Here is a 24,444-nt window from a genome sequence, read left to right on the forward strand (position 1 = left end):
CCCCCCCCCCCCGTCCCGGCCCGCGCTAATAAGCGGCGGCGGCGGCGGGCCGGGGTGGCAGCAGCATGGCCCCGGAGCGGCGGGCACGGGCGGGCGGCGTGGCCCTGGCAGCCGGGCTGCGGGTCCTGGCGGCTCTGTGCGCGCTGGCGGCCGGGGCGCGGGGGCTGCAGGGCGGCCTGCTCTACCCGCGGGAGAGCCCGAGCCGCGAGCGCCGGGAGCTGCACGGCCTCTGGGCCTTCCGAGCCGACTTCTCCGAGGACCGGACCCGGGGCTTCAGGGAGGGCTGGTACCGGCGAGCCCTGCGGGAGGTGACCGCCGCGCCCCGCATCCGCCCCCGGCCCGGGGGACCCCGCGCCCCTCCTGCGACCCTCGGGGCGGCCGGGGAGGAGAGAAAGGGGAAGCGGGGGGCAGGGCCCGGAGGGGGGCACTGAGGCCGGGCCCCGGCGGCCAGCCCGGCCCGGAGGGGGCACTGAGGCCGGGCCCCGGCGGCCAGCCCGGCCCGGCCCGGAGGGGGCACTGAGGCCGGGCCCCGGCGGCCAGCCCAGCCCGGCCCGGAGGGGGGCACTGAGGCCGGGCCCCGGCGCCCGCCTCGGACCAGACCGTCTTCCCCAGCCCGGGGCGGGGTCCGGGGAGCCCGGTTCGGTTCGGCTCGCTGTGCCCCGTTTGCAGAGACCCGGCCGAACAGCGCCCCCGCCGGGAGCCCCGGTCTGAGGGGGACGAGGGGGCCGGGGAGGCGGCCCAGGCCCAGCACGCCCCGGCCTTCCGGGTCCCCTTGAGAGAGGAAGCTGAGGGCTGAAGGGAAGGGGGGGCGCCCGGAGTTAGCACCCCGGGGTGGGACTGGGGATCCAGACCCCCAGGCCCAGACTCCACGGGCGATGTTGGTGATCTAGGGGCCGTGGGCCAGTGCAGAACCAGGACCCTGGACCCTCCCTCCATTTGGAGGGCCGAGGGGTGCTGGGATGCTTCTTCTCTTTGGGGATTCCACCTCTGAGATACTAATAACAGGGCGGCTGGGTGGCGCAGTGGACAGAGCCCTGGCCCTGGAGTCACCGGGGCCTGAGTTCAAATCCGGCCTCAGACACCTCACAGTGACCTAGCTGTACGGCCTTGGGCAAGCCACTTAACCCGATTGCCTTGCAAAAAGCAAAAAAACAGAAACAACAACAAAAAACAGGTCCATCTAGGGGCAAGATGATTTGTCCCCAAGGTAGCAAACAACGGAGGGATTTGAACCCAGACCCATGGACTACCAATCCAGCTGTCTTTGTTAGTCCCAGGCTCCTCCACAGGGACAATGAGAATCATGCCCATCTCTTCTTTTTCCCCTCTGCCTCCCACCAGTCAGGGCCCGTACTAGATATGCCAGTCCCTGCCAGCTTTAACGACGTGGGCCAGGACCACCAGCTTCACAACTTCATCGGCTGGGTGTGGTACGAGCGGCAAGTGATGGTGCCTCAGCGTTGGGCCCAGGACCCGGGCACCAGGGTGATGCTAAGAATTAGCAGTGCCCACTACTACGCCATTGTGGTCAGTGGTAGAGTTGGGGTCAAGGGAATGAGAGTCTATGAGGGACATGTCTGTGTCTGTGTCTGTCTGTCTGTCTGTCTGTCTTCCCCACTCTGGGTGATCCTAAGCAGGCCACTCCATTGCCAAGTTTCCAGTGCCACCACAGACAAGCCAACCATGGCAAGGGAGCCAAGTTTGGCCTTCAAGCCCCCCTCTTGCCCCTTTTGCCTCCCCCACCCTCAGGGCCATCCTGACCAAGCCTCCCTGTCCATTCTCTGGGCTCCTCCCTCCCTGCAGAATCCTGCTCCTCTGGGTCTCATCCTCTTGGATTCTCCCACTGAGCCCCCTCCTAAGCTCACCTTCCCTTGGAGAGTCACTTGAATGCAGAAGAATCTCCAGACACTCCTAAAATTCCCAGCTAGGGCTGGTTGCTGTGTCCTTGAAAAAGAATCCTTGATGGTTTTAACTTGTACACCCTCTTAATTTTTAAGTATGTCCCTGCCCTCCTCCCATCCTGAGGGCCACCCTCCTAAGAAAGGGTCAGAAAGAGGAAGGAACTTACCTAGCCCTGTGGCCTTGGGCAAGCCACTTAACCCCATTGCCTTGCAAAAACCTAAATAAATAAATAAATAAAAAGGAAGAGGAAGAGGAAGGAAGAAGCCTGAGTGTGCAAATAGGGAGCCAGATGCATTCTCATCTCTCTTCTTGGGGTCAAGTTTGCTCATTATAAGGGGTCAGCATTCAGGTTGGATGGGGGAGGGTGTCATTCTTTCCATTTTGATTGTTGTAGTTCTTGTACTACAAGGAGGCAGCCAAGTAGCTTGGGGGATGGAGGGCTGACCTGGAATCAGGAAGCCTCGAGTTCAAATCCAGCCTCAGACACTTAGTAGCAGTGTGACTGTGGATGGGTCATTTAACCTCTGTTTGCCTTCGTCCTCTGGAGAAGGGAATGGCAGACCACTCCAGTGTCTTTGCCAAGTCTTGTGGGGCATACTGTGGTCCATGAGGTCACAGAGGCAGACCCCCTGGGCGTTGTTTTCCCAGCTCTGTTCCCTTCTGTTTGCCTCCATTTACCTAAGTCCTCATTTCTCATAGCCCAGTAACCTTGAGACTAGGCTCATCTGGGTGAGGGCGTGGATCCATGCAAATGTGGAGCGTGGGTATCCACTTCACCCACAGGTGTGAGCCTGCCTGTTGTCCTTCCTCCTCTCTCACCCCTGCTCCCCTCTCTGCTTGCTTGTTGGCAGTGGGTGAATGGGGTCCATGTGACCGAGCACGAGGGCGGCCACCTCCCCTTCGAAGCTGATATCAGCAAGCTGGTCCAGTCCAATCCTGGGGAATCCTGTCGCATCACCATCGCCATCAACAACACCCTCACCCCCCACACGCTGCCGCCTGGCATCATTGAGCACAAGACTGACACCTCCCGGTGAGCCGGGCCCCCACCTGCCTCTGGGGAGCACACAAAAACCCAGAGCTGGGAGGGACCCCACAGGCCACTGAGCCGGGCCCCTCGAAACTCCATGAAGGCTAGATGTATGAGGATCCTAAATCTAGGGCCCCTAGATAACCCACTTATTTTACCGATGAGGAAGCTGAGGCCCAGGAAGCTCAAGGGTCTTGCCCAAGGATCTTGTTCTGTCATTTCAGTCATGTCCGACTCTCCATGATCCCATCTTGGGATTTTTTTGGCAGATCCCAGAGTGGTTTGGCATTCTGGCTTCTTTTATAGATAAGGAAACTGAGGCACATGGGCCTGGGACTTGCCCAGGGTCACCCAGCTAATGAGTGTCTCAGGCTGGATTTGAACACATGAGGATGAGTTTTCCAGACCCCAGGGCTGGCGCCCTTAGTGGCCTCGGGTACCCAGACAGTGCACATCGGAGGGAAGTTGAGTCCCTGTCCCTCCTCTCTGGGGTCAGTCTTTGACCCCTGGCCAGGCACTCCATGGAAATAAGAGCCAGGGAGGCTGAGCTGGGCTGCCTGGTGAAGGGGGGCAGGGGCTGAAAGCACCCCTCTCCTCTCCCAGGTATCCCAAGTACTACTTTGTTCAGAAAACAAACTTTGACTTCTTCAACTACGCTGGGCTGCACCGCTCTGTCTTCCTCTACACCACCCCCACTTCCTACATCGATGACATCACCGTCACCACTGACGTGGACCAGGGCACAGGTGAGGGGCCCTTCGGTTACTGCCTGGGAGGTCCAGGGGAGAGGGTACCCACCTCCAGGCATACCCCGAGGGGTCAACGCCCAGGGTCTCCTCACCCTCCCCAGGACTCTGAAGTCTCACTTGGGATCCCAGAATGCTCCAGCCAAGCCCCGGATGCCCAGAAGGGCCGCCTGCATCAGTCCCCAGCCCTTGACCCTTGGGGGCAGGGGGGGGTGGTCTCCCTGGGGGCGCTCTCACTGCTCTGCTGTGTCATCCAGGGCTGGTGAACTACGAGATTGCTGTAAAAAGCAGTGAGAACTTTGACCTGGAGCTCCTCCTCTGGGACAGGGAAGGGAGAGTGGTGGCCAAGGGAAGGGGCGTCCAGGGCCTGCTCCAGGTGCCCGAGGCCCAGCTCTGGTGGCCTTACCTGATGCACGAGCAGCCAGCCTATCTGTACTCACTGGAGGTAACTACAGCTTGGCCCCAGGCTTCCTGGGGAGGCCCAGGCCCCAGCTCAGGCGTCGGGAGGAAAAGGAGACCCTCGGGACCCTCCTCAGCAGACCATTCCCAGCCTCCTAAGAACAGCTGATCCTTGTGTCCCACAAAGAACCTTCCTCCTGGCAGAATCTAAGGAAGGCTAAGACTCCCCATCCCCGGGGGCCCAGGAGGGCCCCAGGATAGCTTTAGAGAGGGCCTGCATCAGTTTAGTCTTCAAATCTACTTTCTCCTTCCCACCTGCCCTTCTGGAGCTATGGGGGTGGGGGTGGGGGGGACAACCTTCATAAGCAGCATTCCTGGTCTGCCCCGGGGTCTGTCCCCTCTCTGTCCGGAGCTGAGGAGCGGGTGTCATCCTGCAGCCTCTTGTTTAAGGACCCAGAGATGTCATGGCTTGTGTGGATTGCTCTAAATTGGGGGGGAGGCAGTTAGAGAGGGAACTTCTGTAGCCCTGGAGTCGGGAAGAGCCAAGTTCAAATCCGACCTCTGACATGTCCCAGCTGTGTGCGCCTGGGCAAGGCACTTCGCCCTCAGTTTCCCCAAACATAAGTGAGGATAATAACAATACCCTCCTTGCGGGGTTGTTGGGGGCCTCACCTGCAGTGCTGTTGGTAAGACATTAAGAAGATACAGCTTCTAGATGAAGCCCACTCCCTCTCCCTGCCCGGATCCAGCTTGCTACCCCCCCCCCCCCCCCAGGAAACTTCACATTCTCCTGACTGATGTGGCATTTTTATTTATTTGGTTAGACATTTCCCAATTACAGTTCTTCCGTTGCTGGAGGCCTGGGGAGGGGTCCTGGGCCCCATCAGGCCCAAACAACCCCTTTGTTTTTACACTGAGGCCTCTAAAAGATAAGTGACCCAGCCAAAGCTACACAGCTAGAAAGCTTCAGACCCAAACCTCGAACCCAGGACTCCTGCCTCGAAGGTCAACCAGCTATCCCCAGTCCATCCACCTCTGCCGGCCCCAGCCCCACCACGGCTCCTTTCTAAGTGTTCAGATTTGGGATAGGCCAGAGTGGACAGTCATCTTCCTCCCAGTGGGGAGGGGGCCCCTGGGGCTGGGCCCTTCTTCTCCTGCCCCTTACCTCCCGTAGGGCCAGGGTGCCACCTCCCCGTGACCCTCACCCTGTGCTCTGCCGGCAGGTGACCCTGGTGGTTCAGACGGGGGCTGGGACAGTGTCGGACGTCTACACCCTCCCCGTGGGCATCCGCACCGTGAAGGTCGTCCACAACCAGTTTCTCATCAATGGAAAACCCTTCTATTTCCACGGAGTCAACAAACACGAAGACTGGGATGTGAGATGGGCTCGGGGCAGGGGTGCAAACGGGGCCTGTGCGGGGCAGGGTAAAGGCAGAGGGTCCCCCGTGGGGTCCCCGGCTCAACCACCGCTACGGCGTTAGCCTGAAGACCGTGCCTGCTGTCACTAGTGCCACCCTGGGTCCGGGCTCATGGGGGGGGGCCGGGACCAGCCCCCTCAAAGGCTGGGTGCGGGGAGACCCCCGAGTCGGGGGAGCGAGGGCTCCCGGTCGGGCTCAGCGGCGGAGTGGCCAGGCCCAGGGCTGCTGGGGCCCAGGCACCAGGGCTTTGGGGCGGGCTTGACCCACACACGCCGGCCTCCTCGGCCTCCTCCAGACCCATCTCTCGTGGCTTCCCTCCACGGACTCCAGGGGCCGGTAGGCTTCTGTCTTGCCAGGGCTTACTCTGGTGCCTGTATACAGGGGGAGCTTAATAAGTGCTGGCTGGCTGACTGCTTTAGGGAGCCTCCTTTGGTAGCTGGGTGGAGAGGTGGATCAGAGAAGGGAGAACCTGGGCAGGGAGGCGGCTCAGGAGGCTGGCAGAGAGCTGGGCTGCAGGGTCCGAGTCGGGTCAAGTCCTTGGGAGCAGGAGGCAAGCCCAGAGACGACGCGGCATGAGACCCCCCCATCCTGGGGAGAAGCACTGAGCCCCCTTGTCTTCCCACTAGATCCGGGGGAAGGGCTTCGACTGGGCTCTGGTGATGAAGGACTTCAACCTGCTGCAGTGGCTGGGGGCGAACTCGTTCCGGACCAGCCACTACCCCTACGCTGAGGAGGTGATGCAGCTGTGCGACCGCTACGGGATCGTGGTCATAGACGAGTGCCCGGGCGTGGGCATCACGCTGCCGTGAGTGTCCCCCCTGCACCCCGGCCCAGTGACAAGCCACCCTGGCATCTGTGAGGAGGGAGGGAGCCGTCTGCGCCCGCCTCGAGGACGAGGGCAGACCCCTGCCCACGGGCCCTTCTTCCCCCAGGGACAGCTTCGGGAATGTGTCTCTGCTTCACCATCTGGAGGTGATGGAGGAGCTGGTCCGGAGGGACAAGAATCACCCATCCGTGGTCATGTGGTCTGTGGCCAACGAGCCCGTCTCCTGGCTGGCACCCGCTGCCTACTACTTCAAGTGAGGCCCTGGCTCTGGGGGTGGGCAGCAAAGGGAGGCAGGCGCCCGGGTGGTCCTGGGGGTAGCTGCGGGGAGGAACCCCCTCGGTGGGCCCACTGCTCCGGGGAGCCTGCCTGTGCCCGGGCCTCATCAGAACCGCTTGGGAGAGTGGGGGGCTCAGTGGCATCCAGTCCGCCAAGGGTGTGTGTGGTTGGCTCTTACAGGCTAGGGTGACCCCGCTTCCTTCTCCTTCTGAAGAGAGAAGTAAAAGCCTTGAATGGTTAAGGTTCTCACCGCACTGACCCCACACCGTAGATGACTTTAGGGGGGGGGCGCTGAATGGGCAGCACCACAGGAACAGAACTTGGGAGTCGAGAAGACCCAGGTTCAAATCCCACCCTGGGCAGGTCTCTTAACCAGTCCTCAGTATCCTCTTCCATAAAATGGGTTAATAAAAACCCCTGCCTCCCCAGGGTTGTTGTGAGAAGCCGTGCTGTAGAAATACTCTCTACTCGCCAACCTTCTGGCGAGGCACCTGCTCCCTATGGTCTAATGGCCTCGGCTGATATTACTTTTGAGTTTTAATTTTAATTAGTAGGTTTAAAATATTTTGATTTTTAATTAAGTAATTTTCATACTATCTTTACTTGCTGAGATTCCTAATATCCTTCCCAGACAGCCCTCCTTAGATGGCTCACCCTTTTATGTATCCTGGAGAAGCCTGGGGAACCTCTCCTCAAAATCACATTTTTAAAATTGTGTATTATTTAGTGTCATTTATTATTTACACAATAAAATTTTTAATCAATTTTTAGATCAAAATACACTTTTCCAAAAAAATAATTTTTTAAAGTTTTTAGATTCCAGGTTAAAAACCCCTCTCTGCCATATAGAAAATTTTTTTTTTTAGGTTTTTGCAAGGCAATGGGGTTCAGTGGCTTGCCCACGGCCACGCAGTGTCTGAGGTCACATTTGAACTCAGGTCCTCCTGACTCCAGGGCCAGTGCTCTATCCACTGTGCCACCTAGCCACCCCATATAGGAAATTTTAAAAGAAACATTTTAGCAAAATTAACCAACACGTCATCCAAGCCTGGCACTATATAACCAGAGTCCTCTCCCTCTGGACGAAGGGAGGGAAGTACCTTCTCTCTTCTTTGGGACCAAACTGGGTCATGACCTTTTCACCAGTCCCTCATTCTACAAGAAGAAACAGGCTCAGAAAAGGAGATTATGTGTGAATGTTGGACCAGCTTGAGGCAAAATTGTGGAGTAGATAAATTTTGTCTTTTAGGAGGAAGAAAAAAAAGGTTCCAAACCAGAGCCTCCTGGGCTTCCCTCCCCAGGCACAGCCACAGCCGCCCTCTGACCCAAAGACCCGAGCTGGTGGAACCAGAGTCCAGCTGGCTGGGTCAGCTCCTAGGACAGGGCCTCTTGGGTGTCCCTGAGCAGTCCCTGGGGGCTTTCTCTGACCCACCTGCCCACTGAGACTCTCCCCAGGGAGTCAGAACAGCCTGCTCCTCTTCCAGACTGCCCTTTGGGGGAAACCAAGGGGCAGTTTGGGAGGCGTCCAGAAGTGGACTCAGGCACTCTGCAGTTTTCCCAGAACAGAAACTTAAAAGAGCAGGATCAGGGTGTCTTGAGGACAGGAAGCTAGACTGCCACTGTGCCTGCCTCAGTTTCTCCAACTGTAAAAATGAGGATTATAACCACACCTGTCTCCTGTAAGATGCAGAGCCCAGGACCTGATTGGTTTCCTTCCTCCCTCCTTTCTCTGTGGATGACCACATCTCCTGCCAGACTCGGCAGATGCTTTGGTTAAGTCGTAGGAGTGAGGCTTTCCAGGGAGAAAGGAGAGTCTCCAGGGGCCCCAGGAGAGCAGGATGGTCAGTGGGAGAGAGAGGCACATGGCACAAGAGGAGCAGGAGCCCCCTCCCTCAAATGACTAGGAAAAATCTGCCCTCTATCAGGTCTTCAGAGCGGGCAGCATTAGGAAGAGAGCACCAAGACACGGGTATTTTAGAAACCTCAGTATCGACTCACCATGGGTCGGCCACTTCTTTCAGCAACCTCCACAAGCAGCAGACCCCACTCCGGGAAATCATCAGACCCCACCCCCCCAGCCCACCAGTGCCTGCATCACTCACAAGGCAGCCCTTTGCCCCCACCTGGAAGCAGAGGAAGTAGAGGAAGAGGGACACATCCCTGAAGGATGAAGATAGGGGGAGCAGGACCAATAGCCCTTCCCCATTGTGATGGCTCACCATGTGTCTTTTGCCTTGACTAGAACTGTGATAGCCCACACTAAAGCCCTGGACCCCACCCGCCCTGTGACCTTTGTGTCCAACTCCAGGCCTGAAGTGGATCTTGGGGTAAGTGCTGGGATGGCTTCATTTGTTTCCCTACTTCTTGCTAGCTTTTTCCTGGTAGCATAGACTAAAACCTGACAGCCAACGCTGGCGGGCCATGAGCCAAGATCGGCAAGTCTAGGGTTGCAGCCCCAGGACCAGCTCTGGTTCTTCCCCTGTGCTCTGAGCTGTTTGCTCTCCAATGAGCCAAAGGTGGGGGGGTGGGACCTAATGGCCAGGGCCTAAGCTGGGGACTGGGAGACGTGGCCTCCTCTTAGGCCAGCAAACTCCCATGCAACACAGCATGTTCCGGCTGAAGCGATAAATCATGCTAGACTATCTTCATTTACAGAAGAGGAAGCCTATCTAGATGGCAGCTGGCCCAGGCCAGTGAACTAACAGATGATTTACTAGTATTTCCTACTCTTGTGTTGCCACCATCTTTAAAACCAGGGTTGGGCAAAATGGTCTCTTACCCACCCCCCATTTGTTGTCATTCAGTCCTATCCGACTCTTCATGACCCCATTTAGGGTTTTTTTTGACAAGGATGCTGGAGTGGTCTGCCTTAAGCAGCATTTCTGGAGAAGGAAAGAGAAGCCTTCGGGCTTTATCAGGATCCTCCTCCTAAGATGATAGCCATGCATGCCACCAGCCACCAGGGCTGTCCAACCTCACTTGTAAAAGTTTTTATTGAAACATTAAACACTATATTTGGATTTCCACTTGAGAGCTCTGCTTTGTTTACTAAAGCATTTGGCCGGCCCTACTCTAGGTGGTCTCCTCTCACAGCCTTTGAGGACTGCACAGCAGTTCTCTTACTGAGATCACGCAAAAAATGACCCACTCCAGGTGATCTTCTCTTGTCCTTTCTGGGGATGACCTTCCTAGTCTCTCATTCCAAAGGCACTTGGTCTTAAGCTATAGTAACCCCCACATACACGCACACAAACCCACTCATCCAGAGCTCCCCAAAACCCTGCCCCCCACCTGCATTGTGTATGGGTTTCAAGAGGTCAGCAATCCTTGGGAGAAGACAGACCACATCAGGGAAGACACAGGTTGGGAGATGAGCATTTTTTATTAGACATGATTATGAAGCTAAAGTCAATAAATACATAAAAGATATTCCTTCTCACTCCCCATTTCTGCTCAATTCATTTCCCCAAGGAGTCCCCTTCTTCCATTCATTAGTGGAATTGGGGAAGGGTAGGCTGGCTTGTTGACCCTCCCTGAGGGAGAAAATACTGCCCTTAAATTGGGTCTGAACCCCTCCTAAATCTTTATATCAACCCTTAGGCTCCTGGTATTCTGTTCCCCTGGCCTGGCACCCTCCCAAAGTCCAGGATGGCAGGTTGACTAGCCAGATGGGCAAATTTCAGCCCCTTATTGATCCTGTCTCCTGCCCACCAGGACAATGGCAATCGTTGGAGGCAGCGCCGGGGAGGGAAACCACTGTGTTCAAATCACAGGCCAAACCACTCTTGTATGTACAGGAAAAAAATTAAAATATCAGTCACTCTGAAACCTCTTCAACCTGTGGGGTGAAAAGCAATGCTGTTTTTGGTTTTGTTTTTTTAAAAACAGGTCCTCCCTGTGGCGTTTAGGGTGGAAGGGCCCAATTCCATTGCTGACTGGCCTGCCCCCGCAGCCCTGGATTCCTCTCCTTTAGAGACCTGCCAGCCCCCTCCTCAGCTTCCAGTAGCTGGGATTCCCAGGATACTCCATCACGCCCAGCTAAAAGCTTTTAACATCCCTTTTAGGCACCATATGTGGATGTGATCTGCATCAACAACTACTACTCCTGGTACCATGATTACGGGCACCTTGAGGTGATTCAGCTACAGGCCAAAACCGAATTTGAGAACTGGTATTCTTTATACCAGAAGCCAATTATCCAGAGTGAGTATGGAGCAGACACCATCCCCGGGATTCACCAGGTGAGTGGGGGACTCCATGGGCTTCCTTATTGGGGATGAGGTTTAGTGGCCGGTCAGCTTTCCTTCTCAGTTGTTTCCGGTGGTATTTGTGATGCTAGGAAGCCCAGCTGTGGGCCTCCCTTGGGTCCAGGTTGCGTTGTTTCTTATGGGAGCTGTTGAGTTTAAGCCCGTTATCCTCCTTCTCCAAGGCTGTCTTTTCCTTTCCCTCTCAGGGGCCCCGAGCAAGGGCCAGGGCGTTGCTCACTTGGCAATGATTGCATGCTTAGGACCCAATAGTGGGGTCCCTTCTTTTTAAGCTCAGACTGGTCCTGCAGGCAGACCCCCTTCACTTCACTGTGGTGCTTGTGCACCAGAACCCCATGGGGGTGACCACATGATCCCTAACAGACACCAGGCTAGGAAGTAAAGCCTGTTCTCCTCCCTCACAGCTGGTAGGTGAGGGGGACTATGTCTTAGCCCCTTCTCCAAATAGTCTTTCAAAACATATAATGAATGATGTGTTTTCCACAAGCTCCTCTAACATTGGCTTAGCATCTGATTGCTTGTAGTAGCCACTCTTTTGAGGGGCAGTGGAGAAAAGAAATGATGTGGACGATGGAGTGCTCCTCAAGTCCGCCCCCTAAACTCAGGTTACTGTCCCTACCACACACAACTCCCCAGAATAATGCAGCTAGATCTTAGGGGAATTCCCAAGAGGAGAAACTCCCTGGTCAGCACCTTCTTTGTAACCCTGGTTTAGCGTTGTCTAGACTGTCCATCTGTCTGTCTGTCTAGCCTGCCCTGGCCCTGTGTTCCTCCTGCCTCTCCAACCACTCCACCACACTTCCTTACCCTTCTCTGCTCTTAGGTCACCCTTTTGACTAGGTCCAGACATTTGACAGAATCCTTTCTGTGGTTGGGATAAAGCATCAGAGAAAATCAGGGCCTTTGCTTATAATTACTGAAAATGTTCTGGGTGGGTCCCCTTCATGGCAGCTGGCCTCACTTCCAACCCTTCCCCTGGCTGACGCCAATGCAGATCACATTCCCCTGGCTGAAGCCAGGAGCTGGTTGGGATCTTGGGGTTCCAGGCTTCCTCCTAGCAAAGGTGGCTGCCTCAGCTCCCTCCCTGACATCTTGGGGGATGTCACTGACCTGGAAAATTATCCATACCCATTTTTTTTCTGGAGGGACCACCACCTTCCCTGGTCCTTTGGCAACATTCCTGCATTTCCGGGAAACAGCCTGGCCATAAACACCCCACACAAGCTGCTCTCTGACCTTTTCTCAAGTCAATCAATCCATGCTTCTAGGCCAAACATGACCCTGCATAGAAAGTCTGTCTGAAACCCAGGCTCACCCGAGCCTGCTCCATCATGATGCAGGATGGGCAGTGCCTTGAATTCTGACACCCACAACTCCTGGTTGGCATGTTTGGACATTCTTTGGGCAGAGCCAGTGAACAAGACGCAGCCTCAGGGCTGAGGCAGGACCACTCTCCTAAACAAGGCCTGCAGAGCTCTGGTTCAGTGTCCAACAGCCACATGGGTGCTGTGACCACCACAAGGGCAAAGAGCCAGACACTGGCACAGCTAGTGACTTTCATGGACACAAGCCCTTGCCAGCTCTCACCAATAATCCCACCATTCCCTCCTTCCTCTTTGTCTCCACCATCTAGGACCCTCCTCTAATGTTTAGTGAGGAATACCAGAAATTTATGCTGCAGCAGTATCATCTGGCTCTGGACCAGAAGCGCAAAGAATATGTGATTGGAGAGCTGATTTGGAATTTTGCTGACTTCATGACAGACCAATGTGAGTGGCTCTGCCTGTCTTCTGCATCATCCGTCTCCTTTTCTTTAGTTACCTACACACCCCCAACAAAAGGGCAAGGAAGACATAGTAGATGGCCTGGAGAAGCTGCTAGGAATCTCTATAACTGGATTGTAAACTGAGAAACAGTTTTGGGTAAAAAAGCAAGTAGAAGGGGCAGCTAGGTGGTGTAGTGGATAAAGCACCAGCCTTGGAGTCAGGAATACCTGGGTTCAAATACGGTCTCAGACACTTAATAATTACCTAACTGTGTGGCCTTGGGCAAACCACTTAACCCCAGTTGCCTTGCAAAAAAAAAAAGGCAAGTAGAGTTAAGTCTGCCCTACAGTGATGGCAGTGAGTCACTCACCATGAAATTCAGCCCTCATTGAACTGAGAACATATTCGTTGTCCTGAAGGATTAACGAAGCGGCAAGATCCCATTAATTTGCCCCCCCCCTTTTAGTGGGAGACAGAGAGAACATGAGAAAAATAAGCTAGAGGTTGCTTCAACTACATCTTTTCTATTACAAGCTTTTTTTTGGAGGGGGTGAACCTTGGATCACCCAATCATCTTTTATTTTGGACATTCCCTCTACTAGGGTGAAGTAGTTTTTTTTCAGTGAAGGAAACAAAATTTCCTACTGCAAAGCCTGCTCTACAAAATCTAATCTTGGACTTGCCTACAGAGAGCTAAGGGTCACAAAGCTAGGCTACTAACAGGCAGAACTTGAACCCAGATCTTCCACTTTCCTCAGCTGACCCTTCTCTGATATAGATTGCGCTGTTTTTCCCTGATTAATTAACATTAATTTTCAACAGTGTTGAAAAATACTCAGTCCATGGAACAAAGCTTATCTGAAGGGACAGATGCCTATTTAACAATGGTATGGTTTCACAGAAATTACTCATTTGCAGGGAAACAGGCCCGATTCAAAACAAAAGAGAACGGGATACATGCTTGTGACTATCTGTATCTGTTTCTTTTCCCCCTAGCAAAGGTATAAAACTATAGTTTGGTTAAATCCTCTAGAAAAGTAAAACTCATTATTTCTAATTTCTGTAACATTTCTAGAAGCCTAAATATGCAATGACATATCACGAACTAGGATAGAAGAGGCGGCCACGGTGGTTCAAGCACATTTTAAATACTGATGGTCAGCTAAATTAACAAAGAAAGTTGAGAAGTAGGAATAAGGCTACAAAGGGGCAAGGAGGAGTGAAGGGGGAGAAGAAACATCACAGAAATGTCCATCCAACTTTGTGTAAATAAATTAGGATCTAATCCGCTCTCACTGTGCTTTTTGATTCGTTTTCAGCACCCCAGAGAGTGGCCGGGAATAAGAAGGGAATCTTCACCCGACAGCGACAACCCAAAGGTTCGGCATTCCTCCTGAGAGAACGATACTGGAAAATCGCCAATGAAACCATGTATCCTAGTGTGGTAGAGGTGCCACACTATTTGGAAAACCAGTACTTTTTACGGCCTTGACTACAGACAAGAACTGTTTCTGTGGAGCCAAAGAAGAACCATCCCAGGAAGGAGGGGAGTGAGCAGCTGCTTCATTTGCAAGGGTCTCCCGCCCTAAAAGACAGGAAAAGATATATCCAGGATTATCAACTACAGTGTACTTTGCTGGGAGAGAGACAAGGAGATTTTTGATAATGTTCCACAACACAGGATACTGTCAAGTGTGGAATGAGATCTTTTCCCAGAACAGGAAGTGGGAGAAACTGTAGGGAAAAATATGGCTGAAAAGAATTTGAAACTAGTTTGACAGATTAAAACAGTGCCTTGTTTTCACCTCCCTCTTATAATTGGAGTGTTTTCATGACTACTCAGTATTAAAATTATATTGTTACAAAATTATGTTTTCCCAGCAACTACCCTGTGCTGACCCAAAACCAAAGCCTGGTCCTTTACCACAGAAGTAGTATGTTTTCCTCCATCCCGTACACCAGGGTGGAATAAATGAGAATTAAAAAATTTAACAGGCCATTTTTTTTCCCCTTACATAACCATGACTGAACTTCCTAAGGGTTAACACCCTAAGTGCACAATGGGACAGGGGACAATGACTTCACATTGTCTTTAGTGAGGTTCACAGCCCCAGCTGCTTTACAGAATTCATTAGGAGTAAAGGTCTCCATGAGTCTCCATTTCTTCCCTTTTTACCCCCTTAGAAGGATCATTATCTCTGATTTGCAGATTTGGAAAACGAGGGATGGGAAGATGATAGTTACTTCTCTAGTTCTTGAACTATAGACTTAGAATTGGAAGGCCATGGAGTTCAATTTCCTCCTTTTACAGATGAGGAAACTGAGACCAGAGAGGGCACATGACTTGCATTAGGTCCCCCAGCTGGCAAGAGTCCGAGGAAGGATGTGAACTCAGGTCTTGCCAACTCTGAATCCTACATCTTTTCCCCTTCAACACTCATCTACCTGCCTTGGGAGTTCTGGATGCCTCTTCACTGGGCTCTCCAAGTCTTCCTTCATAAAAGGCCCTTTTCTATCCTTGTCACCATCACTGCTCTATTTCCAGCTGAGAGGAAGGAAATGAGAAGATAATAAGCCTAAGGCTCCATGACTAACTCTATCCCATCCAGAATCATCTGTGTGAAAGGGGGCTACTCTCATAAGACTAAAGTCAACGGCCTAATCTCTCCCCATTCTCAGAAGATAGAATTTTACAAACAGATGGGAAGTGGCCTCAGTTTCCTCATCTACATAATAAGAGGATTAGACTAAATGAATGACAATAGTGACTTAATAGTACTCAAAATGAAAGTTGACATAATGAATTAAGCAAGCCTTCCCTGACACCTATTTTAGCCTGGCTTTCCAACTCTTACCAAAGCAGTGACTTATCTACTATGCTAGCTAGCCTTTCCAAACAAAGCCACCACCATCAAATCAGCCCCATTAAAACAGCACTTAGTTGGTCTCCCAGTTTTCCATCATCAAATACAGAAGATGTTTCTCAAAGAGCAACAGGCTCCACATATCTCAACAATGACAAAGCCACATATAAAAAGTCACAAAAAATAACACCAATCACAACTGGTACGATGAATGTTTCACAAATTAGGGAGCCGTCCCATTTCACTGAACCTGGGGCATTGGGCAAGCCAAAATACCCATTCCATCTACATTTTTAGCGTAGATTTCAAAATGCTTAAAAGTCATATCATTTTTCACCAAAAGGGATATAAATTTAGAAGACATAATACTGTCCAAGTTGCAGGAAACCGAAGCTATGAATCTACAAAAAGAAAGCCACTGAACACATTTCTGTATAGTTGAAGCACCGTAAACAGTAACAAAAGTCTTGACTTTGACAACCACAAACCCATGTCATACAATAAAATGGCAGATTCCAGGAATTTGAATGTCTAGAGACTCAACATTTCAACTTTACAAATTACACACAAATTAATTTTTAAAAAATGAATAATCACAACTTGGTACACTTTTAGAAAAGTATCAATGTTTTGTTTAAAGAAGCGTCTAAGCCAGATGCCCCAAAGGCCTGTGTTTAGGTTCATCCAAACTCCTGATTGGAAATGCAGAACTGCAGGCCAAGAATGATGGCAGCAAAGACTTCCACAGGAAATGTTGACATTTATTTTATACCAAAAAGTTCTGTGCAACAAATAACCATTCTTACATATTTACAAGGTTGTCATCTGTTTTTTTCCTATCAGAAAAATTGTGTCCCAAATCTCTTTCATAGAATATCTATCATCGTTGATCAAAGGAATATCTGCCTGGTGCCTCCACTTTAAATGAACATTTACTTTGGAGATTAAAGTACTAGTAATAAATATTTCCGACAGAATGCACTAGATAGATCAACTCATGCCGAATATTGAGATCATGCTTTAAGCCGGTTTTACAGAAATGGAACATTTCCCCTTCTCTGGACTAATGTAAGGATCACATTTCATTGAACAATGTTGGCCAAAGCAGAGTCAAGATTATAAGATGATTTATTGAGGCTTAGTCCACCTAAATTCACAGACCCCGTGGCTAGTTGAAGCATCGAGATGGGATGATTCTGATGGTCACTGGAGGTCAGTGTTCATGCTGCCTCTTCCAGATGTGAGTTGCTCCCTCAAAGAGGCATCAGAGGTGGAGGAGAGAAGGTGCTCGTCCCCTTTAAATCTGTTGGCATTGGTCTAACACTGATCTTCAGCTGGAACTTGTCTAAGCAACAATAACTGTCAGTCTGAGAATTTCCCCCAAAACTTTCCTATTCCACCACGAGCACAAATCCAAGATGCTAAAAGAACTGAAGATGCCTGATGCTTTTTGCTGTTGCTCATCCAAAGAAATAGAAAACCGCGAGATCTGAAGCCAGCCAGGGTTTAGTCTTCATTATTTTTACCTCTCTGCCTTATCCTATGTGCCTGTTACCCAAGGAATCCTACGATTTCTGGCAGCCAATTTTTGATTAAATTTTTTGCTCTTCTGTCTGAAAGTAGTCAAGTCCACACACTTTGGGACTCTTAGTAATAACGGATTTAATGAGAAGTTGCATGAAATACAAGTATAATTCCTGGCACACAACTGGTTAACCCTGAGCTATTTCACCAGAAAAGGTTTTCACCCAGACATGACAAAAACAGAAAGGGGAAAAAAAAATCCCAAACTTCCCCCAGATCCCCTAGAATTTTTAATCACATCACAACTTGTTTTAATCATTTCATCAAATTACAATTAAGGCTTACAAAAAGTATGTAAGAGAGCTTCATTTGTTCTGAGTCAATTCATCAATAACATGAACTACCAAAAAAAAAAAAAGCTAAGAAAGAATTTTCAAATGACCTTGTTCCTAACCCACTTTTCAAATATGTTGGCAAATCAAGTTAGCAGGCCAAAATAAAATGTTCAATCCAAAATGCTTTTCCAGTTTATAGCAACATTTAAATTAGTCAAATATGGAGGCTTTTATTAGGTGGGGGCATTGGGAGGGAAGTGCAGGGCAAGGTCAATCAAGAGCAAAAGAAAATCATTAAATCAAGATTCTTACTATGAATACAGGTGCTCAAAGACAGGTACAATGAATGAATGGTAAGCTCATACAGCAAGCAGCACATAGTCATCTCTTTTGTGGAGAAAAAGCACATTAAGTCTGCTAGTCACAGGAATGTATCAAAATAACTAACTTCTATACAATATCTTAACCAGTGGTGTTTCCCCTAAGGCTTATGAGACGAAAAGAAAGGAAAGCCGTAAGGGTCCCAGTTGAACGTTAGACTCGTGTCCTCTCGTCATAGTTCAAGCAGTCTGAGAGAACTAAACATCGAGAGAAATTTGAAGTGTATACTGCTGGTTCATATAAAATGTGGTGGAAAATTGTCTGACGTTGGGATGGATCGTGCGGATTGCTTCCTAAGTGAGTCTGATTTCATCGCAGCACTCTTCTAATTATTAGACTCTCTGTTCTCAAACAGATGAAAACTTAAGTGAATTGCCTTAGCAAAATTGAAACTATTTTCCACGAATTTATCAATATTCTCCTCCCCACCAAAAAAAAAAATGATGTTCAAGCATTATCTCCTAGTGTTCTTAAACCATTAGCGTACAAGAAATTCATTTAAGAAATTTGTTCTTTAAACATTCACATTCACAGGAAAAGGAAGTTTTTGTTTCAACTGGATTAGGCCATTTTTAAATAAATTGGTTTGTAGTTTAAGAGTATACATACAGATCTTTAATATATCTGTTCAGAGGGCAGAAAACAGGACTGATTTTATAAACTGAGAGACTTCAGTTGAAAAAACTTCAGACATTGTTGCTGCCTGTCCAGATTTGACTTTCTAAGCCTGCTCTCTGCTCTCCAGTCTTCATTCATGAATTCCCCAAGTCTGGTCAGCTACACCTGAACACAATGGCTATTGGAACTGGAACCAAGGCTATTGGTACTACTCAGTCTAAGGACCAGAATGACCACCTACACTGCTTTTCTAGATACTGCGAGTTTTCCTATTCCATTCAAGTGGGGGGCAAAAAAAAGCAAGGACACTTCTGCCTGCTGAGTTCAACACACAAAATATTTGGTTTAAGGATTGAAGACAGAAGGCACTTTTAATATTCGGTTTTAGGATGTTGACCATAGAAACACACTGTCACAATTCCCACTGGATTTTTTCAGATCAACTTTTTAAAAAAATTCTTCATCCTGCCCTTTCAATAGCTCTTCGAAAGAGCAATGCCTATGCTCCTTCCCTTCAGAAGGGATGGGAAGGGTGCCCCTACTCTCTTTTCCCTCCTAAGCAGACTGAGTCTCTTGTGAGAAGCGCAGGGTGCCAGGCCTAAAGTTCACTTCTAAACATAGCACAAATCTGAGATTCTTAACCAGATCTCGCTATATCTCTTTTATCAGTGCAGAACTCATCCAGGCAGGAAATCCCTCTGGAGCTATGCAGGACCTCAATCCTCTTTTACAGTCCTTGGGCTTACTCACACACTGGTTACCAGTGAGTCGTAACACTGCTTGGCTGTCTGGCACCAATTCAAATGAAAAATGTCTGCAGGAAAACTCAACTGTTGGAAGAAATGATGCCCCTAAGGACCCTTAAGTGAATATCACCAACCCCAGACCCCCTTCCCACCCTTCACACTGCAGACACACCTTCCTCATGGCCACATTTGATCACTCATCCTGCATGGGGAACAATCGATCCCATTTCATGACTTCACATCAGTTTGACTGGGGCCTTCTTTCAACTTGAGCTTCTTCCTTAGAGAAGAGGTGCAGGGAAAGGGTCCAACACCCCCAAGCATCCGGGCAGCTGGCTAGCCCTGCAGCTATAGCTACTAGTGCTTCTGTAGAGATGCTACCCATCTGTATGGACTTCCTGACTCCTTCCACTAGACCATTAGTCAACTACAAGCTGAAAACTCTTCATTAAAGCTACACTTTAAACTAAACTGTAGAGTGAGCTCTGCAGGGATGGATCCAATATTTCTACCTTTATTGACAATATCACATAAATGGATTCTAGTTGAATCTACATGTTTCAATCCATCGGCTAAAAATGTATTACATACTGTAAACATGGCAATATTTAATACAGTATCTCTAGTCTAAAATATTTTCATGTCATGATCACATTTTTAATACCTGAAACTGAATTTTATACATGTAAGAGAATTACTAGCAACTGGTGCTTCATTTGACAAGGGGGGGGGGGGAACTAGACTTTGTTATTTCAGAAACATCTTCAAAGGAAAGTTAAAGCTTGTCTTTGATTGGCTCGGAGTATCCTCTTTTGTATCCATAGTCAAACGGAAGATTGACACAGAAAATAGATAGGACCCTTCTAATTTACAGGATTTTTTAAAAAATCAGTTTAAGATTCTTAGGGAAAGTGTCTGATATGAAGAATAAAAAAAAAATGACTGCAAAATAAACTGAATGGACAAAGGGTCCCCAGACGGTCCGTTCAGAGCTCGCCAGGCTGGATCAGTCCTGTTTAGGCTGCAGCTGCCGTTTCCAGGCTTCGTTCAAGTAAACGAGTCGTTTGTAGTTGATGATGAGGAGAATGAAGTTCAGCAGGTAGGTGATAAAACAGAGAATGCAAAATTCCTTCAGCACAAAGTACAGAATGTACGCCAGGTACAGGGATCCTAACACGGACACTATCGAGGAGGTCATGAGGATTAAAGCTGCAACCGCACTGGCCGTCATGCCTGCAAAACAGAGAACAGCCCCAGGGTCAGTCCTGCCTCGGTCCCCCACCACGGAAGCAAGCTGCCCAGGCCGGTCATCACGCCAGAGACATGGCTGCCCAGGAGACTGAGATCACTTTGGAAGTCTGACATTCAGACCTGTGAGGGGGTCTACTGCAGCAGATGCAGCCCATCCTGTGTGGCCTTTCCCTGCTCCCAAACCCCATATGTTCAGATGTTTCTGTTCTCCCTCCCAAATGACAAAGAAGAGAATATTTAATCTCTGGTTAAGGAAAAGGCCTTTCAGAAGTGCCAAGTTTGACCTGGCTCAGATATCTGCCAAGATCTGCTGAAATTTCTTTTTTTGTTGTGCTTTTAAAATATACAAGTCAATTAGCAAGAAAAAATATTTGATCTATCCATCCCACTAGGTCTATCTTGCAAAAGCAAATCACTTTCTTAAGCAGAGGACCTTCAGGAGCTCATATGCTAGGAATCCATGGACTTGCCTTTAAGTTTTAAAAATGTTCCTGAGGGGTGGCTAGGTGGCACAGTGGATAGAGCACCAGCCCTGCAGTCAGGAGTACCTGAGTTCAAATCTGACTTCAGACACTTAATAATTAACTAGTTGTGTGGCCTTGGGCAAGCCACTTAACCCCATTTGCCTTGCAAAAAAAAAAAACCTAAAAAAATAAAAAAAAATTAAAAATGTTCCTGAAGGTTAAGCTGGAGGTACTAGCTTGGACCATACACCCCCATTCTTCATATAGTAAAAACTGCTTTCATTTATTCTTATTGAAGAACTGTTTTCAAAGGACATAGATAATATCAATGGCCCCCAAAAAGTGTTTCAAATAGATTACAGGAAATATAATTACTATTGAATCCTGGGACACAGCCTCTACCTTCTGGAAAACTCTATCACAAAGCACAAAACAGGAAAAAAATCAAAGGACAAATAAAGGGTGATTATTCAGTGAACCCACCTTGGGATTCCCTAAAATAGAAATGCATTTCAAATAGGATTGAAATGGGGATTGGACCTGTGACTTCCAGGGGAGCAAGCTGCCTCTCGCAATACAATGACATCAGCACCTGCTCTGACGACTAGCCTCTTGGGCAAGTCATCCCTGGGGGCATTTGCCCAAGGTCATAGCCAGGTCTACCAGGCTGTGATGCCAACTCTCTAACCACTTCTCCATACTGCCTCTGGCATTTCAAACTGGACCAGATTGATAAAGTGTGTCTTAGACATCATTTCCATATGTTGAATATCTTTTACATAGGTTGATGGAAAATTTGCAACAGAACAGCTTGGGGACAGAGCATAAAATCAGAAGGGAGCAGAGCAGAGAGCTGGGGGGGAAGAGGGGGACAGAAGAAGGCTGACAGCTGGCTTCAGGTAAGGAAGGACTTGATCTCCCCCGGGAGCTGCTCTATCTGTGGCAACCAAGAACTTGATTGGTGCTGCTTAGCAGTGAGGCACTAGGATCTTAGACCCAAACTCCCAAACCCCACCTAGCCCAGGCCCTTTTACTCTATTACAACGTAAACATTAGAAGAGAGAGGGAGAAAGGCATTTCAGGATCAGCTAGGAGGAATCATGCCTAACTCATCCAGAAATCTTCTTCAGGAAAGAAGCATGGATTCAAGCAGAAATCAGGTGGATGTTTCTGAGCAATCTCGGAAAAAGTCCTGAATAATGCTCCACACATTATGATTTGTTGGTTTGCTTATTTTTAATGATCCCAATGAGATGACAAGGAAGTATTGCCTTAGGAAGAAGATCCAAGGTCTGGTGCCAAGCTCTGTGATCTTGGACAAAGTACTCTCCCTTTCTGGTCCTATTTTCCTCATCTGTAAAATGGAAGAGGGGCCAAATGACCTCATGTCCCTTGTAGCTCTAAAAATTCCATGGTCCTATGAATTAGAAATGGTTTCAAGAGTCTAGATTAACAGTCCCATTTCAAGAAAAAGAAGTATGTCAAGCTGGATGACCAAAGGCTTGGGACAACTTGTACAAGAACCGGAACCACTGACCACCCTGATGTATCATGTGGAACAGGGAGTGTGAGCAGAGAAATCTCTAGGCTTATGGGCAGTATCAAGTTCTTCTGAATCAGGAAATGCCAAGAGGATAATGATGAAAGCATGAATAGGGTAGTGGGGGTTGGGAAAGCTAAACTTCAAAAATGGATCAAGTCTCTCAACAACACAGGAAAAGGATTTAGGGATCATTGCGGTAGTTTGCTGCTTTAAGAGATCTGGTCCAGGTGCTGGGGAGCCAATAAGCCCATGAACTGGTCAGTTATGATAAATTAGTACAACTCGTGGTGTGTCCACCCCCAGATGCATGGAGCTCAGAACAACTACATCTTAGAGAGAGAATGGAAAATAAAAAAAAGTTAGAGAAAGGCAGCTGAGTAATAAAGGAGATGAAAGAGGCTAGAGAATGAGTACCAATGGAAGGTTTAGAATACTTCCTTATGAGAAGGAAAAATGTGAAAGAAATTCGGATCAAAAATCAGTAAAATCATGAAGGATGTGGGTATTTTTTTGTTTTTTTTTTGCAAGGCAAATGGAATTAAGTGATTTCCCCAAGGCCACACAGCTAGGTAATTATTAAGTGTCTGAAGCCCGATTTGAACCCAGGTCCTCCTGACTCCAGGACCAATGCTCTATCCACTGTGTCACCTAGCCTCCCCTGAACGTGGGTATTTTTTCCAACAACTCTTGGAATATTTGATAAGCAGAGGACATTCAAGGTAGGTTTAAGGAATTAGTTCCAAGAACAAAGAAATGGAGATATTAATTGACACTGAAAATAGTTAAGGTCATAGAATTCATTTCCCTAAGAGACAGGTTGAAAACACACAGGGTCAAAGATTTTTTGATAAAATCATGAAGGTGAGATTCAGAATAGGTTCTTAAAGGAAATAACAGATGTTTGGTGGGCAGGGAGTGTGGAGGGTCTTACCCTGACCTCCCAAGGATAAGAGGTCTTAAAAGACCATAGGATCAAAGACTTAAAGCTAGAAGGGGAACCTTAGAGGTTACTGGGTCTAAGCCCGACATTTTATAGATGTGGGAACTAAAGCCCAGAGAGGTTAAAAACAGAGTAAAATAATCATGTCCTTCTAGAAGCTATTCCTATGTACTACTAGTCCATTCATCAGATATGGAACAATGAATGGATCCTATTTCTGATCCAGTATAGAAATTCTTATAATTTCTCTTTCACTCTATATACTATTGCCTCCCAAAAATATAACAAGAATATTATTCAACCAGTAAGTATGAAGTGAAAGGCAGCTGAGAGTAGTGGTCAAAGAACCAGCTATGGGGTCGGACACTCTGAGCCATACAGGCTAGGTACCCCTGGGCAAGTAACTTATCTCAGTGTCCTCCTGCCCCCTCCCCCCAGGAACTTTACTCTAAAAGGGGACAAAGCTCTCCCTAACTGGCTGGGGTGGGGGTGGGACTGAGGCTCAAATTATACCTGCCTCAATAATCTAAGATTCCAAGTTGGGAACAGCCGCTGGATCTTCGTTATTTAGAGGAAGCTTTCAGAACTAGGAAGTTCTGAAACAGGACCAGGGTAAAAACAAAACAGAGCAAAAAACCACAAAGCCAAACAGTGATTCATGTCCATTAGGCATATTATCATAAGACCTGATCTATGTAAATTCTAAGGAATTTGCAATCTGATGAGCAAAAAATCTTAAAGTATAAAATAAGTTCATTTATAAAAAAAACAAAAGGAGGCTTATCTAGTCCTAGCATAGAAGAGATATTCAACAGGGACATTCTAGCACTTAGTCTGAAAGACCTGGAAGTCTCACAGGTGGAATTTCTTATGTCCTGAGGTATCCAAGAAGCCACTGTCAAAGACCATCAGATGCAAGCAAGTCCCAGGAAGAGCTTCCAGGGCAAAACTAGCCTCATTAATGCTGAAGTGGGAGAGATGATCCCTGGTAGATAATGCTTCTATCATATCCTGGCCTCTTGGTGGCAATGTCCTAAGGATCTTCGAGAGAGGAAACTTCTTTTACTTAAAATAACAAAACTTCATGCCAACCAGATTATAAAGAAAACTATCTCATACAAATTAGAGAAAAAATATTCTGAATTTATGG

The 24,444-nt window shown here is 48.7% G+C and overlaps 2 protein-coding genes across 3 annotated transcripts in view; one reads left to right on the forward strand and one right to left on the reverse strand.

Annotated features, from left to right (window-relative positions):
- The first annotated feature begins 225 nt into the window (after nt 1-225).
- On the forward strand, nt 226-17,522 carry GUSB (glucuronidase beta). 2 transcript variants are annotated; one of them, XM_074189311.1, is made up of 12 exons: nt 226-308; nt 1,342-1,527; nt 2,754-2,935; nt 3,536-3,678; nt 3,936-4,123; nt 5,301-5,453; nt 6,122-6,300; nt 6,428-6,574; nt 8,840-8,924; nt 10,662-10,838; nt 12,496-12,631; nt 13,948-17,522. In XM_074189311.1, the coding sequence occupies exons 2-12, from the start codon at nt 1,360-1,362 to the stop codon at nt 14,118-14,120; spliced, it is 1,731 nt and encodes a 576-aa protein (XP_074045412.1). In that variant the 5' UTR covers nt 226-308; nt 1,342-1,359; the 3' UTR covers nt 14,121-17,522. The 2 variants fall into 2 exon arrangements, with proteins under 2 accessions (XP_074045412.1, XP_074045411.1); XM_074189310.1 differs by lacking the exon at nt 226-308 and having other exon boundaries at nt 806-1,527; nt 13,948-17,521.
- Nucleotides 9,616-24,444, reverse strand: part of VKORC1L1 (vitamin K epoxide reductase complex subunit 1 like 1) — a 53,557-nt gene continuing 38,728 nt past the window's right edge. Inside the window, exon 3 of the mRNA XM_074189312.1 lies at nt 9,616-20,329. Coding sequence (XP_074045413.1) covers nt 20,103-20,329 — 227 coding nt within the window. The 3' untranslated portion in view covers nt 9,616-20,102. The remainder of the gene's footprint in view (nt 20,330-24,444) is intronic.

The sequence above is a fragment of the Macrotis lagotis genome, chromosome 5 (genome assembly GCF_037893015.1).
Source record: "Macrotis lagotis isolate mMagLag1 chromosome 5, bilby.v1.9.chrom.fasta, whole genome shotgun sequence".
Lineage (NCBI taxonomy): Eukaryota > Metazoa > Chordata > Mammalia > Peramelemorphia > Peramelidae > Macrotis > Macrotis lagotis.

What these genes read in the sequence shown, in the direction of transcription:
- GUSB (XM_074189310.1), top strand. Translation starts at nt 1,192, where the DNA reads ATGATTTGTCCCCAAGGTAGCAAACAACGGAGGGATTTGAACCCAGAC. An exon ending in CCCACTACTACGCCATTGTG is followed by an intron (nt 1,528 to 2,753) that starts GTCAGTGGTAGA and finishes GCTTGTTGGCAG; the next exon opens with TGGGTGAATGGGGTCCATGT. An exon ending in CCCGCTGCCTACTACTTCAA is followed by an intron (nt 6,575 to 8,839) that starts GTGAGGCCCTGG and finishes TGCCTTGACTAG; the next exon opens with AACTGTGATAGCCCACACTA.